Raw genomic sequence first — 15000 nt, forward strand, 5'->3', positions numbered from 1 at the left:
TAAAAATGACCAAGAAGGTCTTGGAAACCCTGAAGTCAAGGTGAAGCGTTTTATTCTGGCTAGTACACACAGAAAGCAAAAGCACAGGGAGCCTGTCATTTTCTCAACACTTAACTGTCCGGAGACACTATGGTAGTCTGGCAGGCCACCCAAATCTTGGAGTGGGAACGGTATGACTCTCTCCTGGGAGCAGTAATGAGAGCACCACATTAGCTCTCATCTGCTACCTTCAGCAGATGGTAAAGCATTTGATGGGACAGTGCGGTTCTGGACCACAGCATGTCTCTAAAGACACCAAGTAAACAATGACAGAGTTGTCTAAACACATCAGGCCCCTTAAGTGCAGCTACGAATCCAACGGATTTGAGACACAACTGAGCACTGAGACACAACTTGGTTTTTTTTTAAACCAAAAGAAAAGTCACAGTGTTATAAACATATAAACTGATTAGCCCATAATCGAATGACTGTAATCACATTGTGCCATTTGTATTTAATGAGAGCACAGTGAATAAGGGAAGTCCTTCTGGAAGAGTTTGGAGAGGATCCATGGGAAGCCCTCCATGGTGTAAATATAATTCTATGACAAACATCTGTCACCTGGAAGCAGCTAGCATCACACTTCCTGTGGCTGGTTCACACACCCTAGCGCCATCCACTCATATCATTTCACCACAGCAGTTTACTTCCTTTTAAAACCAAACTGAAAGACCCCTGCTTCTCCCAGCATTCTGACAGAGCTGTCCAGCCAGGCAACAAAACAAAATCTAAATGCAATGAGCAATGAGAAACAAAGGAGAGAGAGAGAGAGAAAATGGAGAGAGAGAAAGAGAGAGAGAGAGAGAGAAAAGAGAGATGGCAGAATGGTATGTGGCAAGAAGGCGAAAGAACAGGAAAGAGTAAATGCGAAAAGAGAGAAAAAGTGCGATAACCCCACGTGATGTGCTTACTTGCGACCTCGAGGGATGCGTTGCGACTGACGGCCTCGCCCAGGTAGTTCCTGGCCACGCACACGTACACGCCCTCGTCCGGCTTGCTGCGCCGTCCGTGGACGATGCGCAGGAAGAAGAGGGAGCCCGTGGGCAGCAGCATGCGGTGCGAGCGCGGGTCCTCGCGGTCCGTCTCCACCCGCTCACCGTCCTTGTACCACTCCACCATGGGCAAGGGCCGGCCCTCCGCCTTACAGTTCAGCGTAGCCGGCTCGCCCTTCGACACGATGAGGTCGGACGGGTGTTCCACGATCCGCGGTGGGGCGTCCTCCAGTCTGGGCCGAGATCCTGGGGGGGAGGAGAGGACAGTGTGTGAGCTTCAGACGGACGAGCTGAGTAGTTTGGTGAGTCTGGTACAGGTTAAAATGTGGATTACGATCTTGTTTCACGCATGCTGCCTTCACCAGTGTAAACAGAGGAAAAATGTGATTTATCACGATGGGCCAAAACAAATCAAAACTGATCCATTAAATTGTGAACGTTACATAATTACAACAGGTCCATCCAGAGAAAATGGGCTGTAAATGTAATTAGGGACGCACAGGAAACAATGAAGAAACACCTGACAAGTCATACGAGTCAAACAAGAGTGGATCAAACACAGCCTGTAAAGATCAAACCCAGCCTGTAAGCATCAAGCCCAGCCTGCAAGGATCAAACCCAGCCTGTAAGCCTATCCCTGGCATGCCAACTCTCTGCGAGTCATTTACACAAACCACAGTTGACAAGGATAAAGAAATACTATTTCAGGCAATACTTGGCAGAGCAGAATGAAGACACATTATACATGCACTGCTCTCACACACAGCATGTCAATTGGATGGTACAAAATGACATGCTCTACATTTAACAGTTACCAAAAAAACCATAGAAATGCACTTCATTCCTCACTCTGGGTGCAAAATGGAGAAAGGGATGCATAAAAATTATGTTCCTGTATTTAAAGTCTTTGTTTTGTTTTTTGTTTTTTTTTTTTGCAAAAAACTTGTGAAAAGGTAGAAGAGAGAGAGGTGTGAGAATTTTAGCACGGATTAAAATTGCTTTTCTTTTCTTCAATTTAAATACGGGACAATTATGGATGAATAACAACAACACACAATGATTCTCAACAGGCTGGGGGATTTTCAACCGTCGGCAGTGATATTAGCCTGAACTGGGAAGGAACGGTAGATGGTGTTTGTCAGAATAATTACTACATTCATGATGATGACAATTATCCTGGGGTTTATAATTTGTGTTTAAGCAAGGTGAGGCAGGAGCCCTGCAAGCTGAAAGTGGTGTTGTCCTCTCGGAGACATGAGGCTCTGTCTACCCTGGACTGGCACAGGTGTGATGAACATCTCCTGATATTACTGATAAGGCAATTTGAAATCCACTGGGCAAACAACAAAAGGTGAAGGAATGTTAGCACGTAGAAAAAGCTAAACAAAACACAACAGTGTCCCACTCCAACCAACTGCCAAGAGCTAGAAGAAATTCTTTTTGGGTTCGAATCCACCTTTAATAACACATACATGTTATTTCCAATTCCCATTTCCTTCCAGTCAGTTTTTTTTTTTTTTGAGAAAATACCCAAAAATGTGGCAATGAATGCAAACCGAAATAAAACCATTACCCTACTGTTTGTTTCTTCCTGGACCTGAACGGCACATCACAGCAGTGTCACAGTACCACATTAGACCACAAGCGAAACCACCATGATGTGCACCGGCCAGTTCAGCTCTGAATCCACATGCCTGTTACTCTTTCTGTCCCTGAAAACAAAAAGCCTTCTGGGCCATTGGGCGAAGGGGAAGACCACCAGGGCTTGGCTAATAGCTTTTAGCGGACACATATAGCGCAGCGAACAGACTGCGGCTAGCAGGGGGTGCTGGAGAGACACTGCAGGCAGAGAGTCAGAGAGCAGCTTTATAAATATTACAGGCCAAACACGCAGACCTACCACTGAGGAAATGCAACCCAAGGCTCTTTAAAGGGGAAAGCGCTATGAAGTGTGTGACTGGAGAATGAGCTAAACAGGGCCTAGTAAAGAACCCTAATACGTTTGACCTGAGATAGTGAGACAGAGCTGCCACTTCAGAGTCACAATATAGCCTTTGTACCTACTGTATATATCACTGCATTTGACTGAATTGACAAATGCAGTGAGCTAAAAGTCTGGCCGATACCTTAAATATATCATGAACTACAAGAAATAAAACAAGGCCTACAAATAGTGTTTTTAGGGTCTGGAGACATCTAGGACTCAGAGATAAAAACATCTCTGTGGTTTATCACCTTGTCAGAGTGATTCACCTGCAGGGACACAAGGCTTTGTGGCGTCCCTTTCTGCCAAAGGGGACATCACATATAGATTCTCTGACCCAGCTACACACAGGAAAGAACACACATTTCATTCATCCTGACAAGGCTTTAGACTTGAGAGACAGTCTGAGGGAGAGAATTCAACAGCTCCATTGTAAAAGCTACTACTTTAGCTAGGCAGCGCTGAAGAGTACACTCTGATCTGATCAGTGTAACTCACTGAGATTTGTGTCGAACAAATAGACTTCAAAGCTCAGCCGACTTCTATAACTACAAGTTGGACCAAAAATGAGGGAAAGATGTTAAGCTACACTGGGAACATCTAGACAGCTGCTGACAATCATATGTTACCATTAAACACGTCCACATGAAAAGTGGACAACTAGCCTCCCACTGTCCTTGCACACAAAGTAAGAAGCAAGAAGCAAGGTCTCAAGAATTAAGGTCTCCAGTGAGCCATCACCACGACCGACATGAGCACCCAAGCTCCGTGGATCTTCTGCTCAGTGAGTGTTTGACCTTGATGTCCTGCGTAGGAAGGAGGTGTGAACGGCAGCAGCTCCTACAGTGAAGCTGTGGCACCAAAGTCCCTTACGTTCATCCCCGAGGCCTTTTAGCACCATGAAGATTTATCTCCTCTACTAGGGGATGGTGGGAGGCCCTGTGAAATAAAGCCTCAAAAGAACAAAGTTTCCACACATCTCTATAGATTCGTTCTCCATACAAAGAGGTGCATAGCAGTACCAAAGACACCAAGCACTGGACCATCCTTCACTTATAAGGACTCATATATACCATGCTAGCATGACACATTAGTTAACTAATTTTGGGAACAACTCTGATTTTGGTAACACTGCAAAACACTGAATTGACTACGATCAATGGAGCAGCCTAATAATTATGCAAATATTCGGAATATTTTGAGACAGGATACCCTCTCTATAACAACCATTCATGAAGAGGTCAGAGGTCAATCCAATAATTGTCCTCTCTCTTGAAGTATGTGTGAAGGCCTTGAGGTATACACAGAAGGGTCTTAAGACTGATAAAGCCCTGACACCCCCACTAATTAAGATATGTGGAACTGGAGGAAGAGATTCAACATTTCTTTGCTATCACATGGTAAAATCTGCAAAAGATGCAGCCGATTTTTTCACAAAGACCATCCGGTGGCTATTCAGAAGCTATGGTCAAATCCTATGCTAACAAGTCATTTCTAAAACACAACAGTCTCTGTCATAGCCCTATTGTAGGACCAGTGATGAATAAACTTCTATTTTAACTCAAGCTTTTAAAATGACCAGGGCACCAAACAGAAATGCATGACCAACCCCAGAGAACAGCAACAGGAGTGGTCAACTTTCTCCTCTCCCCTGTTCTGCAATTCTTTAGAGGAAGCTTTTATCCCCCTTAACCAGAGGGTTGTTTTACAGTCTCCCTCCTCCTGTTTTTCACTGGGTTCTGGGAATTGATTTGCAAATGTGCATTCATTTCCCTCGGTTCAATTAGGAGGTGGGGGTGTCTTCTCTAGCACCCTTTCTTCAACAACCTTTTCTTTGCACTCAGCACAACAAAGGGAACACTTGCATGAAAATACAAACCCAAGGCCGTAAAGCCATGCCCCTTGGCCAGGGGGCTCTGACGCCAGGGTGCAGTGAGCCAGAGACACGGTCTCAAAGAGAATTACACAGAGTGTGTGGAAGAGGCTCTGCTGTCCTTAAGGGATCAACAGCTTCTCCGCTCGAGTTTGAAGAAGCAGGGATGGATTAAACAAACTAGCTGTCAAGGAATCCCATTGCAACGGTAAAAACAACACAGAACCTTACAGCATTAGGGACTGTGGCTGAAGCAGCATTTCTGCTTAAGGAGATGTGAGCTACGATGAGGTATACTGGTGACAGGGTTAGGGGCTCTCCAGTGAGAAGGGGCCGAATGTCATCACCAATCCTGGCTGAAAGTAAACTTATGATCTCCGTTGGGTTCAGAGGTTGTGTAGCTGTAAGCTTTGATGCAGCTCAAAGCTTAGAAATATTTAATAATTTAATAATGTGTTAAAATGTTTCACCATGGCTAATTTTACTGGCCTTGAAAATCCACTTTTGATGTTTTATAGAAACTTGTTGCCACAGGTATCTCCGAAGAGAAACCCCCTGTTTACTGAAAATGTTCAGTAATCCTAAATACTCAACCAGTGATCAAAATTAATTCAATAAAGGAAAACATTCTACTGATGAATGCTAAGATTCATTTAAAATAAAACACCAGAGAACACTTCAGAAATTGTAATTAGAAACTCTAGATAAGGACGAACTATATCAAAATATACAATTTTTTTTTTACCTCAACACAAAGTCGATCATTATGCTAGTCATGGCTTTGGTAACCCAGCAACAATAAAAAAAGGCTAAGTTGCTAGTGCTTAGCATTAGTGCTCAGTGGAATATATTGATCTTTGCATTGAAGCTTAGGGAAAGGTTTGAGGGAGGAGAGCTCTGAGTGAATGAGGGTAGTGTGGCCTGACAGACTCCCTCTCTCTGTGGGTTAGCTTAGAAAGCCCGCAGCACCACAGGCAGACTGGGGCTCAGGCCATAAAGCAGAGACTGCCTGTGGGCTCTTCTGCTCCAGTGAGAAGAAGAAACTGGTGTGCTTGAACCGAAATGACTACAAGCAGCTGTATGAAATCAAAACACTAAACTGCTGAAGTTTTCTTTTTTAGACTTTACTGATTTTTGTTTTATGTTTGTGAGTTTTTGTAAACGGTTTGCCGAGTTTGCGCAGCTTCTCCAGCCCATCTCTACAAGATGGTCATACAATAACACCACACTGTTCTTCTGACCTTGTGTAATTCTAACTCTTGCAGCCAAAGAAAAATACATCTGGAATATATGTTGATGGTGTATCACGTATCTCAAGGGGGTGTTGACTTCTCCAGTGGAGATGCAGGAAGAGAAGTGGAGTATGAATGATAAATTGTGCGTGATGGCGATAGTGGAGCCTTGAAGCAGCTGTTCTCTGTCACCAGGGCCCCCCGAAACAGATCTCTCCAGTGCTTTGACTATGGCTAAGAGGGGAGATTGAACAGGAGTAGCCAGCATACCACAGCTGGCAGAGATAGCATCAGTTTCCTGGTCCTCCCAGTGGTGGCCCACGGACCTCAAATTCCGCCGGATTAGTCTCCACGGAATCCTGCCTCTGTACTTCCTGCCTGACCCAAATGCCCATAGGTCAGGCCTTCACAGATCCACCATGTCTGGTCGAGGATTTGCTCAGGGAGAATGGGGTGTGGGTGAGAACGGCAGTTTCGAAAAAGATGGATTTGTACACACATGGACAATGTGGGTTGTAGCCTATGCGTTGTATATGGATAGGCACAGAAGTTGGGCTAAATCCAACTGCTAATTAACACCTCAAAGGATCTTTCAGAATGCTGCTTCACCTCCCATACTGTAGCTTCTGGTAAAATACAAGTGAAGAGACAAATCAAAGCAAACAAATGTTTAGATACCCACCACAGTTCTGCCAAAAATGATACTGCTGCTTTTTAAATTCACATGGTCCCCAACCGCAGGGTTCTTCAATTCAGATATCTAACTTCATTTCAGTGTCTATACATAAATCCAACAGTAGGCAGAAGAGGAGATTGCAATCAAACACACAGTAACTGATTCCCAGATTTTATGTTATACATGTAATTATCACCATCTGCATATTCAATGTGGGTGGTGCTGCACATATTATCATTTGCACCGCCCACTCCCAGTGTGCCGCAGGAGATAACGGATCACAACCAGGAAGTGTTTTGTTTTCCTGATGGTGGATGATTGCCACAGGAAATGGTGAAAATGAGGGGGTAGGAAAACCCCCAAACTGCTTCAAACATTCGACCTACACCGAGAGATTAAATTAGGCCTCCAAGAGAAAAAATGGTTTACAACGACCTTCTGCACCTCGGTCTGTTTTATAGCGCATTCATCTGTCAGAATGTACATTGCTCTTGAAACTGAATTTAGACTAAAAGCTTTAACATTTAAGTCAAGTGGTGCTTATAAATGATGTGGTTATTTTGAATAAGTGGAAGTTGTAATTGACAAAGGTGATGTCAGTCTGAAAGTCTCCATAAGATAAGTATATTTTTTTTACTCGGGCAACAGGACACCAGTATTCTATTTTTTTAGACACTATTTTTAAATAGCTTATGGTCTGCATGTTGACGACATAAAACACTATCACACCCTGGTTAGCACACGGCCAATCACACACACACACACCTGTACACACTGAGCACCACTCAGCACTCCCTAAACCCTTCTCTGGTCCCAGTCACATTAGTTTGGATGGCCCTGTTTCTTCCAGCATGTCCCTGTCAGTGGGGCGGTGTGTTAGCCTTCACTAGAGACTCCTCACTGACCCAGCCAGCATGCTGGTGCTCACTTCTGTCCTGCTGACATTTGGCTGGTTCCTGTTGATCTGTTTGGCTGGTTCCTGGTGATCTGTTTGGCTGGTTCCTGGTGATCTGTTGGGCTGGTTCCTGGTGATCTGTGTGGCTATTTCCAGGTGATCTGTTTGGCTATTTCCTGGTGATTTCCACTCAGATTTGCTTTGTTTTGTTGCTCTGTGATCCTTTTTTTAAATGACTTCATTGCTATATCACAGCTTGAAAGGGAAAACTGTACTATGGGAATCAGAGAATAATGCCAATTTAATGAAGTGACATTGCAGCCTGAGACTGAGATTTAACTAAAGGGAGTGAATGCTCAAAACACCTCCTTTCCTATAGCTGATGTTAAGTTCTTGCAAATATAAATGAACTGGGAACAGCTTGGAATTTTACAACCACAAATCCAGTGTAAAGTCACCCGATCTGGGTCAAGTGCAAAATGTAATCAGTAATGTTTTTTAATTAAACTAATTACACTTCAGTCTCCCACGACATTAAAATAAAATAGGATTTCCATCCCTGTAGAATGAGCGCTCCATCATTGGAGACTGAACCAGAGTTTGTGCCTCCGAAGTAACAGAGAGGAGAATCACCTTGTTTTTCACTGCAGTCTTTCCAAAACTAACAAAAACAGACAGAGCCTCATTCATTACGAGCTCCACGGTGATCAATACAATCAACTCCTGACCTGTGATTTCCATCGACACACCCATTAAACAACAATTGTGCAAGTAATAACCTGTGCCGAATAACTTGAAAGTAATTCTAAACTCAAATCAAAGACAATTGCTTGTTTTTTTTCCTGAGACAGGCCGCATGTTTGAGAGTGGCAGGGAGCCTCAGCCGAATTACAGCAAAGGAAGAGAGAACAGCGTGAACAGAGAGTACAGAGTGAGGTGTGTGTGTGTGTGTGTGTGTGTGTGTGTGTGTGTGTGTGTGTGTGTGTGTGTGTGTGTGTGTGTGTGTGTGTGTGAGTGTGCAGACAGAGCCTGCGTCATTAGTTTCAGGACTCCTAATGAGAGCACACACATGGCCTTGAGGCCTACTGTTTACAGTGTCCTTCAAAAGCACAACACACACACACACACACACACAAAATACACACACACTCACTCAGCCAAGTTTGCTCACCTCACCAAGCAAACATTCAGGCGAAAACAAAAGCTCCAAAGCTCAGATGATACACTGAGTCCTCAAAGGGCAGCACACACACTCACTGTATGCAAACCCACAAAACACACTCCTGCTGTTTGGGACCAAAACACAGTGTTTTACGGCTGACTGTGTGTGGACACTGATACTCAGAGGTGACAGTACCAAGTTATAGATATCGTCGGCAACTAAACTAGGTCCTGCTATTTGTGGATTTCTAGAATCCCACTATGGATTTCTTTGTATTTGGGTTTATCCAAGTTACCACATACTAGGAACCGCAGGTCCATCTAGAACATATCTGTGTGTACAGGGGTATCTGTAGGTGTGTATATGGATATCTGTAGGTGTGTATATGGGTATCTGTAGGTGTGTATATGGATATCTGTAGGTGTGTATATGGATATCTGTAGGTGTGTATATGGGGTTCTATTATGTGTGCCAATGTATGTATAATTGAGTGCATTGTTCATTCTAGGCCATTTGCATGTGCTCTTTCCTTGATTTGTTCCATATCACTACAGATCTGCTTTTTACTTTTTACTATAGTCATACAGCACCGGTGCTATAACTGTATAAGATGGGATGTGATTGCATATAATATTGTATATTATATATTCATTATATATAAAGAGCAATCCATCACAACATATTATGGATGACCATGTTCCCATCTATGTTACAATAGAACAGCAACCAGAAAGTGTGGCTAATGTATCTTCATATTTACAGGCTTTATCTAATTATAATAGTCACAGCTGTTCCTGCACAGCAATCTTCCACTTAGTACTTAACTAGAGAAGCGGAGATCAAAGCACATATCACTCCATGGCAAAACTATATGAAAGAACTGATGCCAGACAGACACAGATCATGTCCAATTCTGGATAACTCTTAAACATTGACAGCACACCCTCTTGCCATATGAACAGCCGTATGACCAAGAGTTGAAACCAAACCAACTGTTTACTAGACACCTTGAGCTTTGAGCCACTGGACAGTTTCTCAGTGCCAGCAAGGCGAGAGCAGGATGTAGGAGGATAAAATGCACTAAGCTGAAAAAGCTGTGATATAATGATCAACTTCGCAGTGGTTTTCAGGCTTTGTTCCTTTCTCTGTCTGTCTCTCTGTCTCTCAATGTCTCTCTCTCTCTCTCTCTCACTCCCTCTCTCTCTCTGCCTCTCTCTCCTTCTCTCCCTGCGTCCATGGACACATCTGGGGTCTCCCAATATGACGCCATCCTTTGGAGTCACCTCAACATCCACAGTAATGAATGAGCTGTGTCCATTAAGCTGTCCGACCCTAGAGGCGAGGACTGTGGGTATTGGCAGATTTATGCTGATGCTTTGTGTGTCTTGTGTTTTGGACCCACTGATCCTCCTCGCAGAAGAAGCGTCAGGCCCGCGCAGCATCTTTGCAGAGTTCACGCCAAACGTCCTGCCAAATCTCACAACACTGTGCTTCTGGCTTCCCTTATGAGTTCAAATACCCCAGAGCTTTTTTTTTCGCAATGCCTTAGATCTTACATGTTTCATTTTAGATGAGAGATAAGAGTTGTCAGAGTCAGCGTCTCATTTATTTTTTGAAGTTGTTTAACAATTCTAGTGCATGTGAATTCTTCAGGTTTAGGGTCACTGATAAGGCATTCTTGGGTGTCAGATATTTAATGTATTATCAGTAGATTTCTTGAAAAAGAGTAGTGTTGTCTGAAGCCTCTATTGTCTCACGGTGCAGATCAGATAGCCATCACAAATGCAGAGAGAGACATCAGAGCTTGCTCAGTAGGAAATGGTAGTTTTTATCTGCCTCAGTACTGACAGGCTCTCAACACTGTATTGTTTACAAAGACAAGCCATGATGGAGTTATGTGTGAGCGCACAAATAAGGTGACCCTGTGAAACATGCTCATGAAACACGCACACATACACACACACTCACACAAACACACACACAAACACACACAAATACACATAAACACACACAAACACATGCACACACACACAAACACACACACAATCTTCCTTGCTGACTAGCAACAACATGATGGTGAGCTCTAGGACATCAGAGAGTACAGATAAACACGGAGAACTCAGTACTCCATGTATTTAACCACAGATGAGTATAAAAGAGAGATGTGGTCATTTTAAAGTGTCTGATTGCTATCTGCCTTGTTTAATAGGATAGCTTAGGATGAAAAAAGACAAGGTGTATTTTGTACAGAGACATTTTCACAAGAAATCCGTGTCTGCTCTGTGTGTTATTACTAAGAGTCATTTCTCTCTTTAACTGCATGTTTTGGAACAATCATGGGGGAACTGACAGCTGTTTGGAGGCTTCAAAAGGAACTGTGCTAACACATGTTCTCCTGTAGTTACAAACACACACACACACACACACACACACACACACACACACACACACACACACACACATACACACACACACACACAAATGGCTTGGAGAAGAAGAGATGACAATGACATAGTTTAGCCCTTTGGGTGTAATTCTAGTTGTTTTGCTTGCAGAAGCTTAATCAGGTAAGAAAAGGTAAGAGCAGAGAGCCAGCAGCCCCGGGTACACACCAGTAGCAGACTCTGTCCTGCACACAACAGACTCAGCACGGACTCTCACCTGAAGCCTTGAGGGTTTTACCACTAAACTATGCAAACTTAGACTAAGCTTCTCACCCATCAGAGCTTGGACATACGACTGAATTCAACCTACATTTGTTCAGTGAATGTCTGCAACTTACTGTGTGAAGGACAGAGCTGAGAACAGCTTGTAAGGTCACTGCAAGAGCCGTAGATTTCATTTATAGCAGTGAAGTATTATTTTGAAATGTCATTTCCTTGTTGGGTACCTCTACAACCTCCTGATTCATTGTGAGATGGGAGCTGTGAGGTCTGAGGCAGTTCTCACAGGCAGTGTTTACTGCCTCATAAAAACAAGCTACTGCCTAGCAGCAAATCCAGTGATGGGACCGACCTGGAAATAATGAACACTAAACCACGTCAGTCAAAAGCATTCTGGTGGAAGCCTGTTGAAACGCAAAGAAACGTTGTTCGTTAGTTGAAATACTTCGTGATGTTTGTGTAAACGAACTCAAAAAAATTGACTTTCTTTAAAATATATATTTTTTAACTAGTTTTTTTTCCACGTGATTCCTCTAATTGCACTTTTTCAGAGCGGTAACATGATTTGTAAAACTATCCTAGGCGGACTGTGGTGATAAACTGGCTGTTTTAACATATAGGCTATACTAAAAATGTTAATTTTTAGTATCACATTGAGGCAGAATGTTGTACGGAAGGGGACAGGCTTAAACGTACGTGAAAACGACACAGTACTCATATAAATCAACACAGTACTCATATAAAACGAATAAAACGAATACTTATGAGGGAAACAATGTCAACATTAAGCGCTTTCTACGGCTCCCGTGGCATTCGGCAATGCAGTGGATGCATCCTCAATATCTTTGCCAAAGCGACACTCACGTTTAGTTATTAAATCAAACTTGCATTCTACATACTCTTCAAATGCTACACCATGATCTCAGCATCTCCATTTCAGCCTCCCACGCTGTCAATAGCGCAACACTCACTCAACAGCCTTCGTGAAGGACCTTAAGCAAAACCCATCGGAGTTGTTATTCCAACTTACCATAAACCAAACAGATAAGCGTGCATATAACTGGTAAGGCATGGAAAGTCCCAGAAAACTCCATCACCCTCCGGGACAAAGTCAAGTTTGTGATGGGATGTCTATAAGTACGCAATTAGTGTCCAGAGTCGTAAGTATCCAAAGGCGTTTACAATCCAACGCGAGACGGGACTGAGGTGCGTTTTGTACGGGCAACCACTAAGTTTCAGTCACACAGAAGACGACCCAACACATATAATCTCCTCTCACAGTTCAAGTATCACTCCAATTCCATAACGGCTCGCTTGCACATCCCCGTCTGTTCTTTTGACTCCGGTGGTGCGGCGATGATCCGGATAGTCTAACGGGTGAGCAAACCGGCTTGCATAAATGAAGAGTTTAAATGAGCCCCCGGTTTTCGCAAGTGTGAAGAGTTACTAATATATTAAGAAGAAGCAAACAGCTCATTTATTTACATGTTGTTCTCGATAAGTAAAGAAAGGAAAACACTCTCCATCAGTAATTCACGCTGGTGTCTTCCATGTCTCGCCCCCGTTCTTTCGCCTGGGAGTGAATGCACGCGCTTACAACTTGCGCCTGCAGCGCCTGTGTGGTGGAGGCTCGAGCCCACCCCCTAGCCTCCTTCACTAGGTACCAGCCCACCCCCTAGCCTCCTTCACTAGGTACCCAAACTGGACCGAGTCTTAAAGGAACAGGAGCTCCACTTTTACTCGCACTTTTTACAAGCAAGCTTCTCCATTTAGTCCTCCAGGTTTAGCTGCTCTATTACGTGTAGATGTCACATTATTCTGACTTTTCTGGCGTAAAACGTTTGATAGGTAGAGAAAATGCACTTTGAACTTAAGTAGGCATAATATATAATGTGCGTCAGTTATAATGCTGATTGCAAACTTCTGAATAACGCTGAAAATAAATCAGAAAAAGACGACAGCAATTATTTCATTGAAACATCAGATTCAAACCAAACCAACAATCAGAAACAATGCCTTCATTTGAATGCAAGCAGTGCTGGTCTCTGATTTGATCAAAAGTGAAAAGTAATATCACCGGCGCATTAGCGTGGTATGTGCCTCAGACGATAAGAGATGACACAGAAGCCTGTCTGTCTGCTGCGGGTAATAACGCCGGGTGATAGCGGCTCTGGACGTAATTCTGACAAACAGCAGCAATGAATCCGAAAACAGGGATGCGCTGTTTTATATTCAACACATCTTGTTGAATTTGAGCATTCTCTAAGATCTGTTTGAAGGAAGGAATCGTATTTTGCGCTGTATATTTTATTATAATATCGTTTAAAAATAGTTATTAGTGTTGTATTTACATGAAATTATATGTATCTTCATTTTGCTCGGTTTAGTCTACATTAGAAAGCGACCACAGGGCCCCGTCCTCCCGCCGCAACAACCCCTGCGATTGTCCTCATGTTTCATTCATGTGTCTGTTTAACTTAATTGCCAAAAAACTGATTAATTGAGTCTTAGTATGTAATTGAATAAAACATGATGCTGTTTCCATCTAAATTCGTTTCATCTCTCATATGAGTGATGCAATGCACTCAGGAAACCATTAAAGATTTGCTGAACCTGTCATAGAAAAGTGTGCAGTCAATGAATTTAGCGGCGTAATCGTGTTACGCGGAGAATTATGGCGCCGTCACATCACCACGTGCCAATGATGCCATTAGTCCACAGACACATGGGCCGGGAGGGCCAGCTCTACGTGATTCCTTTAGTAATGGACCTAAAAATACTAATATAATACAAAATATGAACTAATTATAGTTATTAGTAAAATGCACCATTGATATTTATTATCATAATGCAAAGATGTTTTGTTGTCTGAGGTTTTATTGTATTAGTAATGATTATAATTTGGTAAGCACTTACCCTCTGTTATCTAAACTATCGATATGGTGCTTGAGTACATATGCAGATGTAATTAGGAAGAGCGACGCTTTAGCCTAAAGTCATGTCGATTCAGTGAATACCGTGATGAATTACTGTCAACGCTGACTTGATGCTTGACATTTTGCAGCAGTGCTAATATTTTAAATTAGTCGTGCTCGACGTTCCGTCTCCTGTTTCTTCAGCACCTTTATAAAACTCCCCTGCAGCTCCACAAGTCTTCCATATCCTTATCGACGGTTCAGAACAGAACGGTAGGCCGTGCCGTATTTTACTTGTATCGTTGGTTTTTGTAGTTCTGTTTGTTCGCTCCCCCTAGTTGTGATATTTTGACTGGATTTTTTGTTGTTGTTTGTTTTTGTTTTTTCGATTTTGTTGTCACTATGCATATCCTGGTCTTCCCCTGGTTATTGTTTAAGCTTGCCGGATAACACATATTTGCGTAGCTACAGTAATTTAAGACGTCTTCTGAACTATAAAAAGACAATCTGTCACATTTCACAAATACGCCTGGTTGGCAATAACATTAGTTGTAAGGCTACAGGTCAGA

The 15000-nt window shown here is 43.0% G+C and overlaps 1 protein-coding gene across 2 annotated transcripts in view; it reads right to left on the minus strand.

Annotated features, from left to right (window-relative positions):
• Positions 1 to 15000, minus strand: part of robo3 (roundabout, axon guidance receptor, homolog 3 (Drosophila)) — a 128448-nt gene that overhangs the window by 57794 nt on the left and 55654 nt on the right. Inside the window, exons 1-2 of one of the 2 annotated variants that reach the window (XM_077020464.1) lie at positions 12547 to 13138; positions 951 to 1277 (exon numbers count right to left, since the gene is read on the minus strand). In XM_077020464.1, coding sequence (XP_076876579.1) covers positions 951 to 1277; positions 12547 to 12610 — 391 coding nt within the window. In that variant the 5' untranslated portion in view covers positions 12611 to 13138. Of the gene's footprint in view, positions 1 to 950; positions 1278 to 12546; positions 13139 to 15000 lie in introns of those variants that run through there. The other variant, XM_077020462.1, reaches the window with a different exon arrangement.

This window comes from Brachyhypopomus gauderio, chromosome 10 (genome assembly GCF_052324685.1).
Source record: "Brachyhypopomus gauderio isolate BG-103 chromosome 10, BGAUD_0.2, whole genome shotgun sequence".
Taxonomy (NCBI): Eukaryota; Metazoa; Chordata; class Actinopteri; order Gymnotiformes; family Hypopomidae; genus Brachyhypopomus; species Brachyhypopomus gauderio.